This window comes from Rhinoderma darwinii, chromosome 5 (genome assembly GCF_050947455.1).
Source record: "Rhinoderma darwinii isolate aRhiDar2 chromosome 5, aRhiDar2.hap1, whole genome shotgun sequence".
Classification (NCBI taxonomy): Eukaryota; Metazoa; Chordata; class Amphibia; order Anura; family Rhinodermatidae; genus Rhinoderma; species Rhinoderma darwinii.
In genome coordinates, this window is record NC_134691.1 from 283,014,010 (window position 1) to 283,040,582 (window position 26,573).

The 26,573-nt window shown below is 39.7% G+C and overlaps 1 protein-coding gene across 4 annotated transcripts in view; it reads right to left on the reverse strand.

The window, feature by feature from the left end:
* KCNH8 (potassium voltage-gated channel subfamily H member 8) overlaps positions 1 to 26,573 on the reverse strand; it is a 362,579-nt gene that overhangs the window by 95,116 nt on the left and 240,890 nt on the right. For 2 of the 4 annotated variants that reach the window (XM_075827219.1, XM_075827217.1), the window contains exons 8-9: positions 6,405 to 6,485; positions 623 to 820 (exon numbers count right to left, since the gene is read on the reverse strand). In XM_075827219.1, coding sequence (XP_075683334.1) covers positions 623 to 820; positions 6,405 to 6,485 — 279 coding nt within the window. The remainder of the gene's footprint in view (positions 1 to 622; positions 821 to 6,404; positions 6,486 to 26,573) is intronic. The other 2 variants (XM_075827218.1, XM_075827220.1) reach the window with 2 other exon arrangements.

Below are 26,573 nucleotides of genomic sequence, written 5' to 3' on the forward strand. Positions count from 1 at the left end.
GATGCACGAGTATTTCTAATCGGGTTGGTAGGATAGTGAATACTGAGCTTCCTTATACTTTATCAGTGTTTGTCGTTTTAACTCTTTTGTATGGAGCATCAATTCTCCATGCATCAACAGTGCTACTCGCTTGTAAAAAAATTTAGAGATCCACTGCTTCCACTAGGGTGTCTGATCTGACTGCCCTTGTATTTTGCACCTATTGACTTGAATAAGGAGATTATTGAAGTGTATGAAAAATCAAATGCCAAGTAGGGAAAGGATCCTCAGAGCTTCCATTGTGAATGCAAGGACATTTGCTATGTACTAGAGAGACAGAGTGCCAAATGCTAATAAAGTACATCCAGAATAATCTCACAATCTACTATCTTGTTGTTTAACTAAAGGTACTATTTAAAATGTTTTAATATAATTATTTTCTGTAGTCAAATTGATACTTTCCACACTTATTTCTGTTGCTGTATATTGTATAACACTTTGAATTTCAATTTAAATTTTACATTTCCAATGAGGTCTGTAAAGAAATCAGATACACAAAAAAAAAAGCCTATATAATACTCTGTATTCCTACTTTTTTGCTTAACAGAGTAAATTGTAGTTGAATGATCAGAACGGGTATTACCTCCAATTAACATAATACAAATAGAAAAGATCTTCTCAGCATCAGTGTTAGCAGAAACATTTCCAAACCCAACGCTAGTTAGACTGCTGAGTGTGAAATACAATGATGCAATATATGTACTTCGAATGGTAGGACCACCTTGTGTGTTATTGCTATAGAAAGGGGATTCTAGTCTTTTTCCCAATTCATGAAGCCAACCTGTCAAAGGAAACAAAAGACACATTAGAAAAAATATTTATTCACATCTGCATTATATCCCATTAGAAACACGATAGATTTGTTTAAGTGATTGCTCAGTGTCAAAACTCTGGCACTTTAACATTGTAACGTCCTATGCAGGTCTGATATAAAAATGTGTCCACCCTTACCTTTGCTTGACATTAAGATATCCAATTTATCATAATAAAAAATCAACACTGTATCATGACATGCTAGCAAAACCCTTGACAGACTGCAATACACATCACAACCACTGGGTAGCCACACATAGACACATATAGCAGAGACATCTCTTGAAAGAGTATAGCAAAATCATATTTTTTTTAAAGCCTGTCATCTCACTCCACAAATCTCAGGAAATTTTGAGATATGAGGAAAGATAAGGAATGACACATCTGTACTAGACCCATGCCCATCCTGTACCCAATACCTGCACACAAAAGCTATTATATCACTTGTCTGTTCCACACAACCAAGAACAAACTAAATAATTTATAATGGAACTCTGCCTAAAACCAAGATTTCATTGGATCGAGTGTAACAGAATTTGTAATATTAGTCCTAGTTCACATGTATCGTATGTAGCAAGTAAAAATGTAATAATAAAAAATTAAAGCAAACACAAAAATCTTGGGTACGTATACTAGTACTGTAATTGAAAGATTCTTTAAAGCATCTCATTGAAGGAGTCACACTGTACAGCAAAGCTACAATCCCCAAATAAATGACATTCCATTGTAGATAAAAATTAGGTTTACTCATAAAATATACCGTAGATACTGAGTAATGTCACATAACCACAATTCCATGGTCTTTCACTATGCGACTCCATATAACTATAATTTCTTCTTTTTTTGACCTCTGTGTTTTTTCAGAATTCTACACAATACTTGTTCACCCCTATTAAAAAGTAAAATCTCACAGAACATAATAGAAAAAGTGGAATTCAAAGCAGCTATAGCATTTTGCTTGCAAAGGGTTGCATTTTTCTGCAAATGATGTTCTTTTGAAATATATAACAGTACTGAGTTGCAGATACATTGAAGACAAAGAACAATATAGCATAATCTCACACATAGATGACTTGCAAGAATAAGAATAAACTTGCAAGAATATAATAACAAAAGATGGAAGCCAAAAATAAAAAATGGTGTAAGGGGTAAATAATATAATAATTACACACAGCCTGAGAATTAAAGCTACCAAAGAGCAGACATACTGTAAGAATAAATATGACAAAGGAAAATTAAGGATGGTGTTTTATTCTTACTCTTCTAAATGGGAAAATGTGTCAAAATTCAGGGCAAAAGACGACCATTATGAACAACAATCACTATGAGCGATTAGCCTGGGGATCATGCAAGATTATATACTAAAATTCTGTAGTTAAAACAACAGTGCTAAACAGGCTAAAGTACATCCTCCAGGTTCAAAAGGCACATTCTGCAGTCGCAGATAAGGGGGAATGAAAAGATTGATTGCTAAGATGTAACGTTTTCATTAAATCAGACAGGACAGTGGGGTCTCCAAGAGCTACTGGCTTGCTTTAAAATATGGCCTTTAAAGTATGGGATTTTCCTTTCCCATGGTATCTAAGGTAGGACACACAAGAGAATCTTCAATTGTGACATATGATGTCCCAAGGAAAAATATCTGGCAGGAAATTAGCATGGGATATCTTAAAGAGGCTCTGTCACCAGATTATAAGTGCCCTATCCCCTACATAATCTGATTGGCGCTGTAATTTAGATAACAGTGTTTTTTATTTTGAAAAACGATAACTTTTGACCAAGTTATAAACAATTTTAGATTTATGCTAATTAGTTTCTTAATACACAACTGGGCGTGTTTTTACTTTTTACCAACTGGGCGTTGTAAAGAGAAGTGTATGACGCTGACCAATCAGTGACCAATCAGCATCATACACTTCTCATTGTTTCAGCCCAGCTTCCTACACTGCACAATCACACTGTACATAATCACGCTGGGCTGGAACAATGAGAAGTGTATGACACTGATTGGTCACTGATTGGTCAGCGTCATACACTCCTCTGTAGAACACCCAGTTGGTAAAAAGTAAAAACACGCCCAGTTGTCTATTAAGAAACTAATTAGCATAAATCTAAAATTGTTCATAACTTGGTCAAAAATTATCGTTTTTCAAAAAAAAAAAAACAATTTGTAATTTGTAATGTATGTATAGTATAGATGGGATACATGGTAAATTAGGTTGTTGCAAGTTTTTTTTTTCTTTGTCTTTTAATGGAATTTACATAGCAATGTATTTTATGAATTTGCAAATTAACCTCATGTCATTTGTATTCCAGAAAAAATAATGCACCATAAAGAAGACTTGGTTTAAAGACATTCTCAAAAGAACTGTAAGATTATGCCTGCTTTGACCTTTTTTGTAGATCATAATCTGTTGTTGCCTAATTTAAATAGAAATTTCAATACTTCCTGTAACTCTCTCATACTTATGCACAATGCTCTAAAATCCTGTTGTAAATTGTTTGGATTACGGGTCCCACAAGATTATATTTTTTAGTTATGGATCCAATTGTTCTTAGGGCTCATGCACATGGCCGTACTACAGATCAGTGTTGTGTACCACCATATGCCTTGGATTTTATGTGGAGTTACGCAGAGGCTTTTCTCAAAGATTTACATGGCATGTGTTCCATCAGATTCTATATTATGGAAGTATTCTCCTCCCTCTGTAGGTGACAATACAATGCTTTCACAATGAAGATACCACACGGCGTCACAAAAGTCCCTGCGGCTCTGTAATATGGAACAATAGATTCTCTGTTTGCCATCATACATACTCCAAGCACATAGGTTTTCCGTATACACGAGGCCTAATCCTTAATGAGTATAGTATTTTGTTAAGTATTTTAATGAGTTCAGAACTTACAGTAACTGTAATGATACATACAAGAAATGTACATTTTAATGATGTTATAGCACTGACAATAAAAGAAAAAAATACTAGGACAGCATATTTCTAGGATAAATCTATATTTTTTAAATATCAGAATAGCTTATTTAGGATTTATAATCCTAAAGGCAATAGGGGGAACTTATTAAGACAGGCGTTTCATATGCCAGTCTCATTCTAAAACACGCTGGATTAAGATGAACCTAATTTATTAGATGCATTTCTGGCCATCCATGTGCCAGAATGTCAAATCTATGCCAGTTATCAGCTGGTGTAGATTTGCGCTATAATTTATGCCAGTTTCTGGCGTAAGTTATAGTAAATTTGTTGGGCCGCGAATGTCCCCTCTTCTACCATGCTCCACCCACTTTTAAGAAATTGCGAGTTTTGTGCTGTTTGCACCTTTTTACACCAAAAAACAGGCATGGAACGAGTAATAAATTCTTCCCAATTTTTTCTTTGCATTCTCATTGTATTTAGATTCGATGAGAAACAATTTTTTTCCTTGAATTCACCTATGGATCAATTTCCATATGTTCCCATGTATAAACTCATTAAATGTAAATCAATGCAATTATTAATCCCTGTTCTATAAAATCAGTGGTTAAAAAACATGAATTCTTAACAGAATAAATTTGGATACTTTTTTCTCAATACTTGCTTTCCCTTTCCACACCATCACAGAAACTGCTTAGAAGAATATAACACATAAGCAAATAAACTATACAATAAAATAATAAAAACAGATACTCCAAGAAAAAAAAAGTTATATTATTTCTATACAAAGTCAATTTCACCCAAAATAATTAAATCCGCAGCAGACTTTTTTTCTTTGGTTTCTATTGCTTTTTAGGTAATTTAGTGCAGACATGGTGGAAAATAACAGTGCAGAAACTAGCTTGCGGTGTGGAATTTACATTCCGCAGCATGCACAGTCTGTTGCGGAGAAGCAGCGGATTTTCACTGCGTTTTCCAGCCTTTGCAATGCAAAGACTAAAATCTGTGGCAAGTCCGCTGCTAAACTGTCAAATATGCAAATTTTGCTGCAGATTCGTTGCGTAATTGCCACAAATTTTCCCAACGTCTGAATGTTCCCTAATGTCCATGAATTTTTAACTGTTTGACAATAATAATAAGGTTGTTATAGCTCTGTCCTTGCCACAACTATAAATATTAATAAGAAATATTGTTATTTAGGCCCCATGCACACGACCGTGCCCGCAATCACGGCCCGCGATTGCGGGCACGGCCGGCCTCTGACTGACAGCCCCATTTTCGGGCCGTGCTCCCATACAAAGTATGGGAGCACGGCCCGCAAAATGCGAAAGAACAAACATGTTCCATAATTCCCGGAACATTTCCACGGCACTGACACCCTTCCGTAGTGCTACGGAAAGGTGTCAGTGTTCAATGAAAGTGAATGGCTCTGTTTTTGCGGACCGCAATTGCGGTCCGCACAAACGGAGGTTTTTTTGCTGTCGTGTGCATGGGGCCTAAGAGTGTGTTTTAATAACAATTTTTTATTATTTAAGATACATTCCACTAAAATGTTTTCTAAAGATCAATCTTGTGATCATGTTAGATGTTTGCAGTTATTTCATTCTTCTATTACATGTAAACACTCAAATCATGGTTGCAATGTGGTCATTATGTAAATGTTTTTAATTTTTAAGAAAACAAAGGACTGATTTCCCCTTTACCTTAAAATAAAAACAATATTTAAACTGTATTTGTTTCTTTTTTAAACCTATTTGGGCAAGGAGATATCCTTTAATATATGCATATTGCATTGGATAGTTTTATTTTAATACCGTAGACAAAACAATTTCTTTCAAAGTTACCATATTTCTCATGTTGTGAGTCCTTATTAATATGCACATGTTATGATGTGAAAAAAATGAATCTGAAATGACATATTTTTCTAGCACTTGGTAATCTTAAAGGAATTATTAACAAATTTATTTTTTTATTCCTTTGGTAACATTAATTTTTGAAACATATAGTTAATTTTTTATGCTAATAGAAAACATTAATTTCATGAGCCAAGTATTAGCAAAAGGGCTAATTGCTAAATATGCATTTTCAAAAAGATCCCCTGAAGATGGTATTGTATTGAATTTATGAGAATGAAGTCAGTTCCCCTTATTTTCACTAAGATTAAGTGAAATTAAAACTGTTATATTTCTATCATAATTAACTTAAAATTATTGACGATATGTGAAAAAACTAAGTATAATTAAGAGGACAGGAACAGTATATTTAATGCAAAAGTATCTTGCTTTATATTTTTGTCACATTTTGGGCAATTTTTAGATTATCATTGTCAATTTTAAAAGTAGCTAAAGTACATCATAATTAAAACTTTTATCGATTTTTTCAGTTTTTCAATCTTTTAATTTAAACATTTTATAATATAGATTTTTTTAATTTCTAAAATTAATGTTTAGGACTTATGAAGAAGGATAAATGTATGTAGATCATTTAAGTATACTTTTCTATCAAAACATTTTTTCTCAACAAAAATATATATTGTGGACGTGTTTTCAATTTTTATCATAAAATATCATTTGGCCAAATTGTTAACTTTATATGAAAAAAATCATGATAAAATAAGGCACTTACTTTTAGGGCGGATTTTTAGAGCCTTAGATTCAATGGTGTTTGACACAGTTACAATCCACTTCCCGGACTTATTTGTTTCTTCTTTGTGAATACACCCAGAGAAACAGGAAGGGAAAAAAGATGACAGTAGTATAATAAGGTTCTAATAGTTTTTGCTCTGACATTTAATGGTTGCTATGTTAATTAGTTACACATCTATTCTTATTATTTGTCAGGGATCAATAAATATATAATTCATGTTAAGGAAAGTGTAATTTTCTGTTTTTATGTATATACAATACTAGTTACAATTATTAAAAAAATGTTTGGTGATTTATATGAATTATAGGGATCACAGATATGACTACATATAGAGAATGGTAAAGATGGGGAAATATGAAATAGATTTGTGTTGATTGAAATTAAACAATTTTACTAATGCACAGATTAGATTAGATTCACAAAGTTTTCAATACCTGGCTACATAGCTCAATGCCCTTCTTGTTATCGGGGTAGTGTAAGATAAAAGTATTTCTATATATGCTTAATTTAAAGCTGAACTGCTTAAACGTAACAAACATTTTGGAATTCTTACCTAGTTAGTATGCTCATAGACCAGTTAGTTTATAATCCCTTTCCTCACACTCATGGCTAGCTTCCTATTTTCTATTGATTCTTGCTGATTACCAGGTCTTGAATCACTTCAAAGTCAATTTTTGGATTATCAGAATTGCCAAGCACATATAAAAGTCAGTTACTACAGATGGAAAAATGTATAGTAAATTCAAGATTCGGAACAAATTTGAGATTTATTGTTTGGAGAATGAATGTACTATACAATTCTTAAGGATTTGCAGAACTAAGGTGATAGTAGATCAATGTTTTGGACAAATGTCATAATCTGAGTTTTTCTTTGTCATTTCCCCATTCCTTAAGTAATTACCTGGCATGCTAGCCTCATTTTAGAGATCATCCACTGTGTCAGCACCTCTCCCATAGAACCAGGAGTAAACCTAAGAGTAACTTGTCAAGGAGTGCCCTCTCTCTTGTAAGTAATACAATGAGTGAAAGTGCGGGGAGTGTTCTTTGTTAAGCAACTCTGATGCCTACTTTTTGGGTAGATGGAAGAGGTGACAATGACATTCTCTGAGGGTTCTTTTACTTGGCCTGATATTAGTCATGAAAACGAGCGTTGATCAATGAGAGAGCTTGTTCATCCACGCTCATTTGCTCCTTTCACACGGATCAATAATAGGTTATGTATGGGAACGAGTAATTGTTCGTCCCCATACATTTACATTTTGTCGACAGTACATCTCCCTGTTTGCACAGGGAGATGTGCTACCAACTAGCAACCATTTTATTGGCAGCGTAAATAAGCAGATCAGATGATGAAAGACCGTTTGCTCGTTTATTGTCTGATCGTTACCCTGTTTACACAGGGAAATGATCGAGAATGAACATTCGTGTGAAATGGCCTTAATAATTGTCAAATAATAACTTCTATGTTGCATTACTCCCATATGCATATTATATTATTATTGTTATTGTAGGATTCATTACTTTTTATCTTGTTATCCTGTACTTTGATAGACTAAACTCATATTATTGTTCCAAATGATTGGAAATATCTCTCTAGTATTTACTTAGGAGTCCCCAAGAACACTATTTTTTCCATTTTCATTGTGTTCCTAAATTTCTCTGAGTCTTATATAGCTCTCATTCCTCCAAAATATTTTTTTCAAGTAACACAATAAATGTAAAGTGCGTAATATATGTATTGTAAAATATGTAAGCCCCCCTCAAGTTCACACGGAGCAGTTTGGTGTAGATTTTTATGCATTTTTTTTGTCAAGGCCATGAGTGGATCCTAAAGAGAAGAAAATTATAAAGGAAAGATGTATCATTCTGCTATTGTTTGTATCCATTCCTTGTTTTGGCTAAAAAAAAACACAAAAAAACTCAAAAAAAAAACCTGCACTGCGTTAAACTGGCCTAAGGGTTAATAAAGTAATAAAAAGTAATAAAGGGTTGTAAAGTATAGTTTAGATGAGTCGGTTCCTGAGAAATACATATCGGAAATTCTTGAGGGTTATACAAATTTACCTTAGTTATCCTAGCACTGGGTATATACTGTAGACAATGAATGTTCTTTCTATCACTAGTAAATGAGGATTAGACGGAATGATTCATCTGCTGATTGACGTCAGGACAACTCATTCACTAACTGATACAGCTGTTCCTGAAAACCTGCATTAATTGGAGGAGGAGGAGGGGGTTTGGGGTGCAGCTTAGTAACTAGCAACTAGTAGGAACTAGTCTTAATCCTTATTTTAAACTATGTAGGATAGTAATTACGGTATCTAAGAAATCACAGATTTAATACATGTATACTAATTTTCAAAGAGCTTTTTTTTTTAGTTTGACCTCCTATGCCATAATATGCTTTAGTTGAAGTGCTATTTTCAACATGTCTGTTAAGAATGGAAATAATTGAATAGGGAAGGGAAATTGTTAAAAGTGCATATAATCTATGCCTGAATAGAAAAGAAAAAAAAATATTCATCCAGTGTATTAAAGGGCAAATAGTAATCATTGCAGCAAAATTTATTGAAATATGAATATTTAAGGTAAGACCTTTGCCTAAAATGTCTCTTAAGTACACAAGAATAATGTGGGTTCTTCAAAATTAGGTCCACACTTCCATTATTTTGTCAGTATGTTAATGAGAATACAACTGATCATGGCGGATCATTTAAAGGATTATATTAAGCTCTATGGGATAAACTGCTGCCAAAGTCCATCAACTTGTAGTATTTATAAAATATAAAGCAGAAAAACGTATCAGTAACCCTTTACCTATTAAGTCATGTGTTTTGGTGAACTTGATGACGTAATTGGAAAATATCATAATGGAAAACTTCAGCTAAACTGATGAATTGTTATACTAGATATGTCAGTGAATTCCAATGCATTAAACAATAATATGCAGTGGCGTAGCCATAGGGGTCGCAGTGGTCGCCATTGCGACCGGGCCCCTAAGCCTGGGGGGCCCACAGGGTCCCCACTGCTACACAGCGCTCTAATGATTAAATAAATTCTCCGGCGCTTCCTAGTTATGGGCCGGTCTCCTTAGACGTCACGGACACATGGTACACTCAGTGTACCATGTGACCGTGATGTCACGTGAGAGGCATTCCAGCCAGCGTGGAAGAGCCGATGCAGAAGAGCTGCAGAGGGGACCCGTAATGTATTGTATTGTGCTGTCTGTATTTGCGGTGGAGAGGAGGGCCGTTAAGTTACCGCAAACTGCACAATACAAATACATTAGAAACTGTGGGTCGTGGGTACATCCTGGGGGTCGTGTGAAGACTTCTGGGGGGTCACGAGTCACTCACCGAGGTCCCGGTTTCATTCAATGCTGGAGCAAGTAGCTGACGGCTTCTTGCTCCAGCATTCACTGTGCCCTAAGTGGCTCAACGCAGACAGGCGCGAGTTACTCATAGCACAGACCAAACGAGGAGAAGGATCCTCCACCGAGTGTGGGAACGGGGATAGGTAAGTAATTTTATTAATTTTCTATTATGCACATATGCCTGAATTATACTGTATATGGGGGGGGGGGGTATTATACTGTACAGGGGGCTGATATGGCGAGGGCGGCATTATACTGTATTGGGAGCTGATATGGGGGGGGCATTATACTGTATGGGTAGCTGATATGGGAGGCATTATACCGTGGGGTCTGATATGGGTGGCATTATACTGTGTGGGGACAGCTATGGGGGACATTTTACTGTATGGGGGCAGCTATGGGGGGAATTATACTGTATGGGGGCAGCTATGGGGGGTTTTATACTGTATAGGGGCAGCTATGGGGAGCATTATACAGTATGGGGCACTATACTTTGTGGAGGCAGCTGTTGGGGCATTATACTGTGTGGGGGCATTATACTGTGTGGAGGCAGCTATGGGGCATTATACTGTGGGTGCAGATATGGGAGCATTATATTGTGTGGGGGCAGCGATGGGGGCATTATATTGTGTGGGTGCATTATACTGTGGATGCAGCTATGGGGGGCATTATACTGTGGGAGCTGTTGGTGCATAGGCACGCACAGGGGTCTGGTGGTGTTGGGGAGGGGTAGGGGGCCCAAGCTGAATTCTAGCACCAGGGCCCATGAGCCTTTAGCTATGCCCTTGATAATATGATTGATCGAATTATCATTAATTCACATTACATCATTGGTGCAAGGTCGTCTTATATGCTGGGAAAACATTACCAATGTATACGCCGACATGTCCTTAGATTTTAATGGACAAACATATGCCAAAAGGGTGTACTTTTGTCAGACATATGGCTTATTTACATTGGAATACTGAAGCTCCAACTGTATTGAAAAGTAAAGTCACATAAGATTTTCAATATAACGTTATACATAAAGAGTACACCACACTGAATAAGTTTCTTTTTTTTAAGGGCAGTCAAGAGGCATACAGTTGCATACGTTGGGGCAATATGTTCAGTTGGACCATTTGAAATAGTCCCAATGAATGGTTTGCAAGGCACGGTGTGAATCTATCCTTAAAGGCTACAGTATGTACACCTTTGAACTTATTTTATTTTTTTAAATAAAACAATATTTCAGGGGATTTTAAGCAACTTTTCAATATTATTACTGTAAAATAGACTTTTTATTCGTTTTCGGCATTTCTACCATAAATTTGTATGTATTACATGTCTATTTTATTTTTTTTGAGGGGTGGGTTATTTTATGTGTATTTATCCATAAAATTATTTTTTTTGTTACTTTTATTTTTTTATTTGTTATGGTCTGTTTCTCAAAGGACGGAAAAATTCCATTGGGGGACTTTGTTATTAATGGGTTTTTTTTTGCACTAAACATTTCCACTGTCACTAGGGCTGAACAGCAACTCCAGTTACAAGAGAATCTGTCCTGTTTCAGTGACAATTGTCACTGTAAGGGCATGACCACACATGGCGGAATTCCTCCGCAACTGTCCGCATCGATGCCGCACCTAATCCGGGTTGCGGATTACGGCTGCGGATCTGCACAAAATGTGCAGAAAATTGATGCGGACTAGCTGCTGCGGACTGCGGGAAAAGTGCTTCCCTTCTCCCTATCAGTGCAGGATAGAGAGAAGGGACAGCACTTTCCCTAGTGAAAGTAAAAGAAATTCATACTTACCGCCCGTTGTCTTTATGACGCGTCCCTCCTTCGGCATCCAGCCCGACCTCCCTGGATGACGCGCCAGTCCATGTGACCGCTGCAGCCTGTGCTTGGCCTGTGATTGGCTGCAGCCGTCACTTACACTGAAACGTCATCCTGGGAGGCCGGACTGGAGACAGAAACAGGGAGTTCTCGGTAAGTACGAACTTCATTTTTTTTTACAGATACATGTATATTGGGATCGGTAGTCACTGTCCCGGGTGCAGAAACAGTTACTGCCGATCGCTTAACTCTTTCAGCACCCTGGACAGTGACTATTTACTGACGTCTCCTAGCAACGCTCCCGTCATTACGGGAGCCCCATTGACTTCCTCAGTCTGGCTGTAGACCTAGAAATACATAGGTCCAGCCAGAATGAAGAAATGTCAAGTTAAAAAAGCAAGACGCATCCGCACCACACATGACATGTGCATGACAGCTGCGGACTTCATTGCGGAACTTTGAATCTCCATTGAAGTCAATGGAGAAATTCCGCCATGAGTCCGCCACTGCTCCGCAACAGACAGAGCATGCTGCGGACACCAAATTCCGCTCCGCAGCCTATGCTCCGCAGCGGAATTGTACGCATCGTGTCAACGAACACTGATAAATTAAAGTGAAAGTCAATGGAGAAACGGCTCCGCTGCGGATTAACGCTGCGGAGTGTCCGCAGCGGAATTTAAGTGAAATTCCGCCATGTGTGAACCCGCCCTTAGGCTGTGCTGGGTCTAGTTAGACCCAGCAGCAGCTTCCTGGTATCGGCATCCCGGCGATCATGTGACCAGTTATATAACAACTGGGACCAATAGAAGCAGCAGTGCTGTTGCTTCCTGGATTTTATACACAGCACTCATTGAGCGCTAAGTACATAAGTACAGAGGAGACAGAAGCGTTTTTCACATAAGCAGTGAAAAACGCTTCTGTCTTCTCTCTAGGGAAGCCGGGTAGCCAAGTTAAGCTCTCACTGTAAACATACTGTGGCATGGGCTTTGAGGACCTGGAAAGGCAGCTTTAAATATGCGGTCATTAAGTGGTTAAACTTTAGCTGGTTTGCTCAAGGAGGCTTATTACTCAGGATGCATACAATTTACTATAGTGAATATCAAAGTCAGGCTTTTGCAAACCATAGAAAAGCAATTTTATTCCTCTGGTCGCAGTATGCAAATGAGCACAGCAGTGTCCAGTAATTCAGCAATTGTCCTGCATTCTAAACAGAAGCCACATAGAATGCAGGATACTTTCTGGATTGCCGGGCACTGCTGTTTTCATTTGTATACGGCACCCAGGGGAAGAAAAATCACTTTTTTATGGTTCACAATGAGCTGACTTTGGCAATATAGGCATGTTTGAAAAATTTTCATTCTTCCCTATATAGTGGGATTAGTGGCTTCGGAGGCGTAAATGTGATGACAAGCTCCTTTTAATTGCATGACATCAAATAATTGTGTCTAATGCTAGTTATAGTGAAATAGTTTTAGGTTTTCAGATAGACCATTTCAAACAGTCTTTAAAAACTATATAAAACTCACCTGCAAGTGGGCAAATTGCTAGAATATGACGTAATATCCTGATCAGTGGGGGTCCAACCACTGGGACCCACAGTTATCAGTAGAACAAAGAGGTTGTGATGCTTTGTTAAGGACCATGTTCCCTTTGAATTTTTAGCAGGCACAGCACCTCTACAGATAGACACTGTATCTGGTATTGCAGCACTGTGTAAGCTGTTCAAGTTTTTATATAATACTGGTCTTAAAGAGGCTCTGTCACCAGATTATCAAATCCATATCTCCTATTGAATATGATGGGCGCTGCAATGTAGATAACAGCAAAGTTTTTTTTTTTTTTTTTTTAAAACGATCATTTTTGCCCAAGTTATGAGCAATTTTATATTTATGCAAATGAGCTTTTCAATTGAGAACTGGGTGTGTTTTCTCGTTTTACCAACTGGGCGTGTATTGTGTTTTTACCAACTGGGCGTTGTGAATAGAAGTGTATGATGCTGACGAAGCAGCGTCATACACTTCTCATCGTTCCCACCCAGCTTTTTTCACTGCAGACACACAGCGTGACATCACCCACAGGTTCTTCAACTTTGGCGTCGGAGAGAGAAGATACATGGGCTCCAGCCGTCCGAGGGGGTAATATGCTCGTCTCTAGGGAGTTTACTAGGCTTACCTGCACACGGTGATGCTGCTGCAGATTCAATTGTACCCTCTGACACCTGGAGCCGATGTGTCTTCTCTCTTCCGACGCCAAGGTTGAAGGACCTGTGGGTGATGTCATCATTCCCAGCCTGCTTCTTTCACAGGTCCTTCAACCTTGGCGTCAGAAGAGAGAAGACACATCAGCTCCAGGCGTCCGAGAGAGTACAGTTGAATCTGCAGCAGCATCACCATGTGCAGGTAAGCATAGTAAGCTCCCTAGAGACGAGGATATTAAACTCTCGGACGGCTGGAGCCCATGTATCTTCTCTGTCCGACGCCAAGGTTGAAGGACCTGTGGGTGACGTCACGCTGTGTGTCTGCAGTGAAAGAACCTGGGTGGGAATGATGAGAAGTGTATGATGCTGATTTGTCAGCATCATACACTTCTATTCACAACGCCCAGTTGGTAAAAACACAATACACGCCCAGTTGGTAAAACGAGAAAACACGCCCAGTTGTCCATTGAAAAGCTCATTTGCATAAATATAAAATTGCTCATAACTTTGGCAAAAATGATCGTTTTTAAAAAAAACAAAAAACTTTGCTGTTATCTACATTGCAGCGCCGATCATATTCAATAGGAGATAGGGGTTTGATAATCTGGTGACAGAGCTTCTTTAAGTTACAGTGTAAATTATAAATGTATTGTCGATCGGCGCTCGCTTGCTCTATTCGAACAGAGCAATGAATCATGAATCGTTAAAATCATTGTTTGTCCCCATTTATTTGCATTTTGTCGACAACACATCTCGTTTACACGAGGAGATGTGCTGATGAAGCGATCATTTTTCTAGCCGCATAAAATATCTAATCAGTCATCAATGATTGTTTGTTTTTTTGTTTCTTTGTTTGTTGGCTGATCGCTGCCCTGATTATACAGTGTTCCCTACCATTATACTCACTTTACCAATTTTTATCTAATGCACATGTTAATGTAAGGTGGTTTAAAGTTTAGTGATATTATTGCTGATAATATCCTAAAAAATCTAGAGAAGTTTAGTTAATATTTAACCCATTGATGACATGCCATGTACTATTACGTTGCTGTCGCCAAGAGGAAGTATGGATTGCACTCACGGGCTGAGCACGCTCCATACTCGGCGGCTGACGGCTGAGTTATCCAGCCGACACTTCACTCCAGTGGGCAGAATCAAAGTTCACTTTGATTCCGTCATTTAACACCTTAAATGCTGCGGTCAATCGTGAGTTAAAATCAGGGGGGCACACCCTGAAACACGCATTCCCCCCACGGCGTGATCAGCCATTTACAATGGTTGTTATGGCAGCCTGGGGGCCTAATAAAGGCTCCAGGGTTGCCATCTTTGTACTCCTTTGAAGCTCTGCCTCTGGCAGGGCTTCAAAGGACGCTGTCCGTATCACGATATGCTGCAATACATTAGTATTGCAGTATATCATGCAAGCGATCCAACGATCGCTGATTCAAGTCTCCTAGGGGGACTAATAAAAAAGTAAAAAACAGTTACATAACATTTTTTTTTGTTTAAAAAAAAACAAAAAACAAGTATTTAAAGTTCAGAAACCCCCCTTCCCATTTTCCCCCTAAAGTAATGTTAAAAAAAGTAAAAGTTAACATAACTGGTATTGACGCATTCGTAAACGTCAGAGCTATCACAATATAGCATTGTTTAAACCGCTCGGTGAACGCCGTAATTTTTTTTTTTTAAAACACGCAAATTGCTGTTATTTGGTCACCTTAGCTCTAAAAAAATTAACTAAAAAGTGATGAAAAAGTCGCATTTACCCCAAAATGGTATCGGTGAAAAATAAAGCTTGCCTTGCAAAAATTAAGCCCTCACATCGCTAAATTCACAGAAAAATAAAAAAGTTATGGCTCTCAGAATATGGCAACACCAAATTTTCTTTTTTTAGCAAATGTTTTTTTTTTTTTAAAGTGATAAAACATAAAACAAAACATAGAAATTTGGTATCACCATAATCATGTCAACCTGTAGAATAAGGTGCACATGTAGTTTTTATCGCCTAATGGACGCCGTAAAAACAAAACCCCCTGGCATAATCGCTGTTTTTTTCCCATTTCACCCCACAAATATTTTTTTTTTCAGCTTCCCAGTACATTATGCAGAACAATAAATCGTGCCATAACAAACTACAACTTGTCCCGCAAAAAACAAGCCCTCATACGGCTATGTCGACAAAAAACTAAGAAGTTATGGCTTTTGGAAGGCGGGGAGGAAAAAACGAAAATGGAAAAACTGAAATTGGCCGTGTCTCCATGGTGTGAATATCTGTGATAGTCTAGGATTGTGAAAGGATTATATCCCTTTACAGCTAGTGTACGTAAGAGGTTAACACTTAATATGCCTGGAGGTGTAGAATGATTAAGGGGTTAATGGGATCATCTATGGTCTAGGACAGTAAAATGTACATATAATATAAGATTATTTTATGTGAATATGTCTGTGCCATTTAATTTAATAAAATATCTTTATAGAGATCAGAGCCTCTGGGCCTAAATTTGGCATGGGTCCCTATGTTACCTCTGGAACCTGAAACCCAAACTCTACCTAATTTCCTAATGCAGACACGTATAGGAGACTAGCGCATGGCAATTTCCACTTTAGAAGTTATTGAGAAAGACAAGCCAGCGACACTTTTAGCCTTCAAAAGAGAGAGCCACACACAAACATTTTTAAATGGCCATCAGGGGATCCCTGTTTTCCTGAGAGGATGATAGACCAGAGCACAGTTGTGTATTTATTTTGTATATCACAAGTGACTACCAGGGGCAAAACAAGAAAACGCTGGGCCATAGAGCAAATTTTGGAAATCTCCCGTTTACATTTTGGAGCTCTTTACATTTTGCCACAGTACTTCCCTTTGTGTAGGTACCAAGGTCATAAATACATGTTTGAGTTTGGAGAAATAGCAGCTATCCCATGTATGGCTATCTTAAATATATTCTGCATACAGCAGATCAGACACAGGTACAGTAATTGTCTGCAAACAAGTACTCAACTCAATCATCCCTTCAGATAAAAGTTGTGACAGAAATCTTTACTTCAGCTTCATAATTGTTTTGGCAGAAAAAAAGTTTTTATTGGAAACATATTTGTGAAGTCTTTTATAGAAACATGCAAAAGATAAAGCTGTTTCCACCCTGGGGAAGAGTCCAGTTGGAATGGTTTTATTCTTGTATTGTTTCGATTCACCTACAATAATTATCTCAGCATTAACGTCATTATCTAAGGAAATGTCTTCAGGGAATCCCCATTATTTATTAATTTGTTGATATAATTCACATTTATGCATTCACTAGCTATATATGAACTATTGCGAGCTTCTATTATATCTTGTTTAGTTCTACATTATACTCTTGACAAGATTAATTGTATGGTTTAAAAAAAAATATTGCAGTTGATGAAATACAAAAATTTTAAAAATTTAATTATCATACTATACAGGGGCTATAAATCATATATTGTATACAGAAACCACACATATCCTTCACCTAAAGGTGCCACGTCTTTGTTTCTAGTCACATAATCCTTGGCATACATTTTGAAAAATAGCTATTAACTAATATGATTTTTATGCTTCACTCACTTATTCTCCCCGTAAATCTTCATTTGCTATTAAAGTGAGCCAACATTTTTTTAAACCCATTTTTACTTTATAGGTTTTACATTTACAAATACTGATCATTCTAATTATTTTTTATATTCCATGTCTAAGTCACAAAATCCATTCTGTTTAGAGACCGGACATGAGTATAAAGCCTTAAACACCTATTAGTATGTACTATATACAAATATTCAAATGTTTTAAACTCTAACAAGTTTTGAAAAAAGTGGATTTTACACAACAGTTTTGCAACTGAGTTTGGCAAGTCATGCCAAATTTGAATTCATTTCTAGACACCTATGCAGACACACTTTATGGCCAAAAGTATACAAAGACAAACATTGATACTAGTATGGGTCGTACTAAACAGATTAATGACTTTAAATGTGGTACTGACATAAAATACCACCTTTGCAAAAATCCAGTTCCTGAAATTTCTGATCTGCTAGATCTGCCCTGGTCAACTGTAAATGCTATTATTGTAAAGTGGAAGCATCTACAGTAGGAGGAACAACAGCTCAGCCACAAAGCGATAGACCATGCAAATTCACAGAGCGGGGCTGACAAGTGATGAAGTGAGTGGGGGATAAAAATGTGACTATCCTCTGTTGCATCACTGACTACAAAGTTCCAAACAGCCTCTGGAAGTGACATCAGCACAAGAACTGTTCATCGGGAGCTTCATGAAATAGGTTTCCATGGTTAAGCAGCTACTTGCTAGCCTAAGATCACGCCAAGGCTCTGCTGAAGTGATGTGAAGCACGCCACTAATGGATTCTCTAGAGGGATGAATCCCATTTCATTATCTGGTGGTCTAATGGACAAATCTGTTTGGTGAATGATAGGAGATTCGGAGGAGGGATGAGGTCTGTGGCTGTTTTTTAAGGGCTTTGGCTAGGCATCTTATTTCCAGGGAAGGGTAAGGATAATGCTACAGCATACACAGACATTTTAGGCAATTGTATTCTTCCATTTTTTAGAAAAAGTTTGGGAAAGGCCCTTTTCTGTTTGAGCTATGCTATGGCCCTATGCACAAAGCAAGGTCCATAAAGACAAGGTTTAACGAGTTTGGTGTGGAGGTACTCAAGTGGTATGCACAGAGCCCTGACCTCAAGCTCATCAATCTCCTTTGGAGTGAAGATTATGAGCCTTCCCAGAAGATTGGAGGCTTTTGAAACCGCAATATGGGGCCTGAACCCATATTAACACCCATGAATGAAATGTCCAACAAGCTCATATAGGTGTAATAGGCAGTTGTCCACATAGTTTTCATCATATAGAGTACATTTTACTGTACTTAAAATGTTTTTAAATGTATTCCTATGAACGTGCCTTTTGTATGTATTTATGTGATGTGCCCGCGGTCGCTGACTGCCGCCATATTCTACTTACCGACAGCCGCGACCGCAGGACACTTTCTTAATGCCGATGTCTCCCTCCTCAGAGACGCCAGCACATGCGGCTGCAGCTACCCTCGATGTCCTGTAGGGTGCGCGGGCTCTCTCCCAGCTTTAAAGGGCTAGCGCACCTGTGTTCAGTTCCCCAGCCAATCCCTTTACACCCTGGACTATAAAAAGGGCTCTGCCCTTCCTCTCCTTGCCTGAGCATTGTTGTGTCTACTAATGTTCATTAGCAAATGGTCCCTTAGTTGTATCCTGTTCCCAGCATTCCCACATCCTTTTTCCTGTATCCCGTATCCAGTAATTGTGTTTGTTCCTAAGCGAAGTCTAGCTTTGGAGTTGAGTTCATCCTCTGTGCCACATGTCATCTGGCACGCCAAGCGTCATCTGTCACTCCAAGTGTCATTTGTCACGCCAAGCGTCGCCTGCCATATCAAATGTCATCTGCCACGTCAAGTGTCATCTGCTATGCCAAGTGTCATCTGCCAGGTCAAGTGTCATCTGTGCCGAGGAGTCTGCTATGCCATACTGTTTGCTACGCTACGTGTCTGTCAGAAATTCTATACAGGTATTCCAATTCTAAAGACTTACATTGACTTTATTTTGGCCAGCTGCTACTCTGCTATGGCGGAGCAGCCTACTGGGTCCACATACCCCAAGAGTCATGACAGAGTCATGACAGGCCATGGATCCCCCTGGTCAACCCAAGATGGCATTCCAGGTGATGCAAACGGACATACGTGACCTCCGGGCATGCCAGCATCAGCTCCAACAGGCAGTAAATTTGATAATTACCCGTTTGGATCATCCCACAGCATCTCCTCTTGCTGCTTCCGCTGTTCCATTACCTGTTACCCCTCCTGCCTGCCCTGGGTCTACAATTTCGCTGCCCCTACCGTCTCGCTACGACGGGGATCCTAAGGCCTGTAGAGACTTTATCAATTAATGTACGATCCACTTTAAGTTGCATTCCCATCTCTTCCCTTCTGATGAGTCCAAGGTAGCATTTATTATTTCTCTCCTCACTGGCAAAGCCCTGGCAAGGGCGAATCCCATCTTGAAACGAGAGGGCCCATAATTCTCTGAGCTACCACTGTTTCTAGAGACTTTCCGTATGGTGTTCAAGGAACCGGGTCGAACATCCTATGCAGCTGCCTCACTGCTGACCCTCAATCAAGGGGAGTCAATTGTAGGGGAGTAGGCCATTTCCTTCTGTATGCTGGCGATGGTGCTGGCTTGGAATAATGAGGCCTTGGTGGCGACTTTCTTGCAGGGTCTTGCTTCTCATATTAAGGATGAACTGGCAGCTCGAGAACTTACTGCTACCTTGGATGCCCTAATACTTCTGGCAACCCAGATCGATATGAGGATCTAAGAGCGCACTCTGGAATTCCATCAGGAAACAAGATCTTGTCGACTGGCACCAAAGTTTCAAAGGCCGCTACTGCCCAGTCTTTCTGCACCTCCGGAGGAGCCTTTGTAAATGGATGGACTCCGATTATCTAACCAGGAACGGCAATGCAGACGATAGACTTGATTATGTCTGTACTGTGGCCACAAGGGACATTTCATGTGCCATTGCCCTCAAAAGCCGGGAAACTCCATCACCTAGGCTTGATTAGAGAGACAATCCTAGGTGAATCTCCCTCAACCACTAAATTCTTTCCAAACTGTCTGTTCCCCTGTCAATTGTCATCAGTGAAGGATCGCACAGTGTGCCTGCTTACTAGGATTCCTGAGCGGCTGCAAATTTTATCGAGCTGGACCTGGCCACTGTCCTTCTGGAGAAACCTCTGGCGGTCACTTCAGTTGATGGACAGCCCCTGCCGGACCCTATTCTGTCTATTACTAAGCCACTAAGACTACAGATAGGAGTTGTTGATTCAGAGCTAATTGCCTTCTACATCTTAACTAAAGCTATTAACCCTATCCTGCTAGGATTGCCATGGCTCTGCCAGCATGCCCCAATCCTTGATTGGAATTTCCTGAGAGGTTGTCCAGTGGGGACCCCCATGTCTGCACCACTGCCTGCCTCAAGTTCGTCCTGTCCTTTCTCCACTACCTCAGTCACTCTCAGGATTGCCTCCACGGTATGCCAGTTATGCTGATGTCTTCAGCAATAAGGTTCTTCCTCCTCATCGTACATTTGACTGCCCTATAGAGTTGCTCCCTGGAGCCTCACTCCCTCGTAGACAGGTCTACCCACTTTCTTTGGCTGAAACTCAGGACATGTCAGGTGACGAATGGAAAACCACATTTAACACCAGAGACGGTAATTATGAGTATCTTGTCTTGCCCTTTGGACTGTGTAACGCTCTTGCAGTATTCCAAGAATTAGCGAACTACATCTTCTCCGATCTTCTGTATGTCTGTGTGGTGGTGTATCTGGACGACATCTTGATCTGACAATGCATCGGAAGCATGTACGCCAAGTCCTGTTGTGGCTAAGGGGAAATAAATTATACGCGAAACTGGAGAAGTGTGCATTTGAAAAGAGGTCCTTGTCCTTCCTGGGCTATATTGTAGATTCAGCATTCTCCAACCTCAAGAGTGCCTTCACGTCTGCCTCTGTTCTACATCATCCTGATGTTACACAACAGTTTTCCATGGAGGTTGATGCCGATTCCATTGATGCTGGAGCACTCCTGTTCCAAAATAATTCTAAGGGTAAGGCAGTATCTTGCAGTTTCTTTTTCAAACTCTTCTCTCCTGTTGAGCGCAACTACTTCATTGGGTATCGAGAATTGCTCGCTGTAAAGTTTGGCTTGGAAGAATGGAGACACCTGCTAGAAGGGTCTGCCCATCTCATCCTTATTTACACTGATCACAAAAATCTTATATATCTGCAGTCTGCACTGCGGCTGAACCCTCATCAATATAGATGGTCACTGTTCTCCGCCAGATTTTGATTTCTTCTCCACTTCCCCCTGCGGACAAAAACATTAAGGCCAATGCCCTGTCTCGGTCATTTGAAACTGACGACTCAGAAGAGAAACCTCAACATATTATTGATCCTTCAAAGATTATTGCTGTAAATACTCTGCAGATCAAGGACATTCCTAGTGGAAAGATAGTTGTCCGTCCTGCTGACTGGAAAATAATTCTCCGCTGGTGGCATACTTCCAAACTGGCCAGGCCTTTTGGTTCCCGCAAGACTCGGGACTTTATTGCTCACCATTATTGGTGGCCCTCGCTACCTAGAGATATCTTGGACTTTGTTTCCTTCTGTGCTAATTGTGCCCTAGACAAGTCCTCTCATTCTAAGCCTGCTGGTCTGCTCCAACTTCTGCCGGTGCCTGATGCTCCCTGGCAACACATTGCTATGGACTTTATCACTGACCTTCCCCCTTCTGCTGGATGTACTACGATCTGGATAGTAGTGGATAGTTTCTCTAAAATGGAACATTTTATTTGTTTAACGTGCCTTCCCTCAGCTCTTCGTCTGGCAGATCTGTTCATCCAACACATGTTTCGTCTACATGGGCTACCTCTTCATATTGTTTCTAACCTGTGTAATCTTTTGGATGTGAAGCTGGACTTCTATTCTGCCTATCACCCAAAGTCTAAGGGTATGTGCACACGCTAGCTTCCTTTTACGTCTGAAAAGACAGACTGTTTTCAGGAGAAAACAGCTGCATCGTTTCAGACGTAAAAGCTCCTCCTCGCATTATGCGAGGCGTCTTTCACGCCCGTAATCTTGAGCTGTTCTTCATTGACTTCAATGAAGAGTGGCTCAAATTAAGTTTCAAAGAAGTGTCCTGCACTTCTTTGATGAGCAGTAATTTTACACGTCGTCGTTTGACAGCTGTCAAACGACGACGCGTAAATTACTGGTCGTCGGCACAGTACGTCGGCAAAACCATTCAAATGAATGGGCAGATGTTTGCCGACGTATTGTAGTCATATTTTCAGGCGTAAATCGAGGCATAATACGCCTCGTTTACGCCTGAAAATAGGTCATGTGAACCCAGCCTAACAATCAAGTGGAAAGAAACAACCAAATACTAGAGAATTATCTCCGCCATTATGTCTCTGTTCAACATGACAATTGGGTACAGCTTTTGCCTTGAGCAGAATTCGCTAACAATAACCATACATGTGAGTCTGCTGCTTCCTCTCTATTCCATATTGTATTCATTCAGCACTCACGAGTTCCTCTCTCAGTACTAACTATGTCTCAAGAGCCTGCAGCCAATTCGGGACTTTTCTTCACATCTGGCAGCAAACCAAGTCCGCGATTCTTCATGTAGTGGATCGCATATACCGATAAGAAGAGAAGGGTTCTTCCTCAGTTTCTCCCTGCAGTCAACGTCTGGCTTTCTTGAAGGAACATTCGTCTGAAGATCACTTCCCACAAATTTGCTCCCAGGTTCCTTGGCCCATTCGTGGTGTAACAGCAAATAAACCCTGTGTCCTATAAGCTTATACAATATAAATATTCTCTGGCTTTATCACCTACAACAGATAAATATCAAACCGGAGCAGGTAAAAATATCAGGTGAAATCTGTTAACACCCCAATAATATACTGAAAAAACACATAAGATTTTACCGCTCAAACGGCACTGGATAAACTGTCCAAAGTATAGTCAGTGGGAACACTCTCTCCCAGTCTATATCCAATAGACAATCTATGATACAGTGTGGGTGCAGATGGGTGCAGATGGTTCTTCTTGCTCCTGTAGTTCCAGAGAGCTGCTGTCAGTCTCCCGACGTCGATTCTTCTGGCAGGATAAAAAGCCTATATCGCCAGCAGAGAAATATAGTGCAACACCTTTCAACACTTGCAACATCTTTCGAAAAGAAAGATTCTTAAACACATCGAAAAGATAAAAAGCATGGGTTTTGCCCTTCCGGCTTCCTCTGGAGCATGTGTGCCGTGTCTAATTAGCTTGATTAAATAGCCGCTAATACATCACTTCCCAGGCTTCATCTAGTCTTGTATATCGTATTGTCCAATTCTCTTGTAGATAATTTCCAGCCACAAAGGCATTCCTTGCTTGTCCTGATGTTATGGTGGGTTTTGGCACCTGATGTTCTTCCCTTGCTGCGCATATGGTGGCTGCAGCTCTTGCTGGCAGCTCCCAGGCAGATGGTCTCCTGGCCAATGGGGAAGTGATCTGGACCTCTCCTGATGTTATGGTGGGTTTTGGTACCTGATGTTCCTCCCTTGCTGAGCAAGTGGTGGCTGCAGATGTTGATGCTGGTGGTGGTGGAGTCTTTAGCCTGAGGTATCGGCCCGATTCTTTATCTGGTGTTCTTAACAGATTTTTAAGAAATGGCATGATCCTCAATGGTGCCGTAAAATGGTCAGGAAAGCCAATCTGCCTCTGATGTTTCTCAGGCTCCTGGCTGTACGGAGTCAATAGGTGAGAGACGGGTGCTCCTGTAGCCTTCTGGTGGGCAGCGCTGGCAGAATCTTAAGATCCTTTCGTGCATTTTCATCGCTCACCCTGTTACCACAAAGTAGAACTCTCTGCAGGTCTCACAGAACACACACCTATATTATGCTATATATCTGTGTGTATATGATGTGTAACAATGTGTCATTTGACTGGCTCATATAAGCTTAGGCTGCATCCTGCTCTCAAAATCCCCAACTCGTTCCATGGGTCCCTCTTAAAGCCTGTAGTCCTAAACCGTTACAGCAAATTTCCCGGTTCTACTGTTGCTCCCAGTGGCTCTTCTGACTTCTTTGAGGTGAAGTAAATCCTTTACTCCAAAAGGGTAGGGGGAAGGACTTTTTTTATCTGGTGGACTGGAAAGCGTTTGATCCTGAGGAGAGGTCTTGGGAGCCAGATAAGAAAATCAATGCCCCAGCTCTCATGAAGAAGTTCCTCTTATTCTCTGGACCTAAGAATATGGGGCGAAAGGGGGGGTACTGTTGTGCCTGAGGTCGCTGACCGCCGGCATGTCCTACTTACCAGCAGCCGCGACCGCAGAACACATTCTTCATGCCGGCGTCTCCCTCTTCAAAAACACTGGCACACGCGGCTGTAGCTCCCCTCGGTGTCCTCACTCCTGCCATTAAAGGGCCAGCGAGCACACCTGTGTTTAGTTACCCAGTCAATCCCTTTACACCCTGGACTATAAAAAGAGCTCTGCCCTTCCTCTCCTTGCCTGAGCGTTGTTTTGTTCACCCATGTTCATTAGCAATTGTTCCTTTAGTTGTATCCTGTTCCTAGCGTACCCGTATGCCGTTTCCTGTAATTGTGTTTGTTCCTGAGTGAAGTCTAGTGTTGGAGTCAAGTTCATCTTCTGTGTCATGTGTCCTCTGTCACGCCAAGCGTTATCTGCCTTGCTAAGTGTTGTCTATCACGCCAAGCGCAATCTGCCACGGGAAGCGTCATCTGCCATGCCAAGTGTCATCTGTGTACTCCATAGTGTCTGCTACGCCACGTGTCTGTCAGAACTTCTATACAGGTACTCCAGTTCTAAAGACTTACATTGACTATGTTTTTGCCAGCTGCTACTCTGCTGTGGGGGAGCGGCCTAGTCGGTTCACATACCCCTAGAGTCATGACAGTATGCAAAAGAGAGAAGGCCAGAAGTTTATGCAACTCTTACAAAACATTCTAAAAAAGAGATTGCATACCTGAATTCATATTCTAGCCCTTAGGATTGCCTTGATTCAAATGGCCCAGATAAAATCTATCACACCTCGGAAGAATCTTTATTTATAATATACTCTTATAATCTTATACTAGCTAGAAGAGCTAAAAAAGACACCAAAAGTCTGCAATTGTCATGAATCTCAAACAATCTCATTTATATTAAGAACCCATAAAATGAACAAAGTCATCCTTGGTTCCTTAGAAGAGGACCAGGATATCATCAACTGGTTTAATTAATTAATAGAAAAATGTATTCATTATCTAGAATACAATGTTTAATATACTTTTTGTGTACTGCCAAATCTAGGAAGAATAGGTAGCCTTTGAGGTGATGTCAGGGAACAGCGAATCATTTTGACAATTATTTAATGAACTTAGTAGGTATTAACCAGCTCTATAGATTCTCATATGATAAGGAATTATTCAGAGCCATTCAGTAAGAAATGGTTTTAGCAGAAAATAAATTGATCTGTATTTGTTCCTTTTTACTAATTGTTTATTTTCTACTAAATTATATACATGAGAAGGCCAAAGTTTAAATCCATATGTACTTGTTTAAAATTCTCAAATCTATGGGAATTAATATTGAGTTAGCCCACCTTTATTGTAATCATAACCCTTACTCTGTCTTATAGATTTTGGCACATAGCTGAGAAAAATGTATGTCCATTTAGCCAGAATCAACTTCACACACCTCCCCATCCCAACTGACACTTGGCATTGCTCATGGCAAATTCTAGCGTGTGTCCAACTGCTTGGTCATGGAAACCTATCCATGAAGCTTCCTATGAACAGTACTTGTGCTGCTGTTGCTTCCAGTGACTGTTTGAAACTCACTAGTAAGTGTTCCATTTAAGGAGATATGATTTTATGTATTAGGGGCCACATTTATCAAAACTGGCCTGGTTCAACCAATCATAGCTCAGTTTCCAGTTCTTAAAAGAGTTATGTGGAGCAAGAAAATTGATGGCATGCCTATCACTATCTAATCAGTGGGGGTCCGATTCTCAGCACCACAGCCGATCAACTGTTTAAAGGGGCATGAAATGTGATCTGTTACTATGGGAAATGTAACCAGATTTTATGTCATGACATGGTATTTCACAATTCAAATGCTCAATTGAAGGGATATTCTGAAG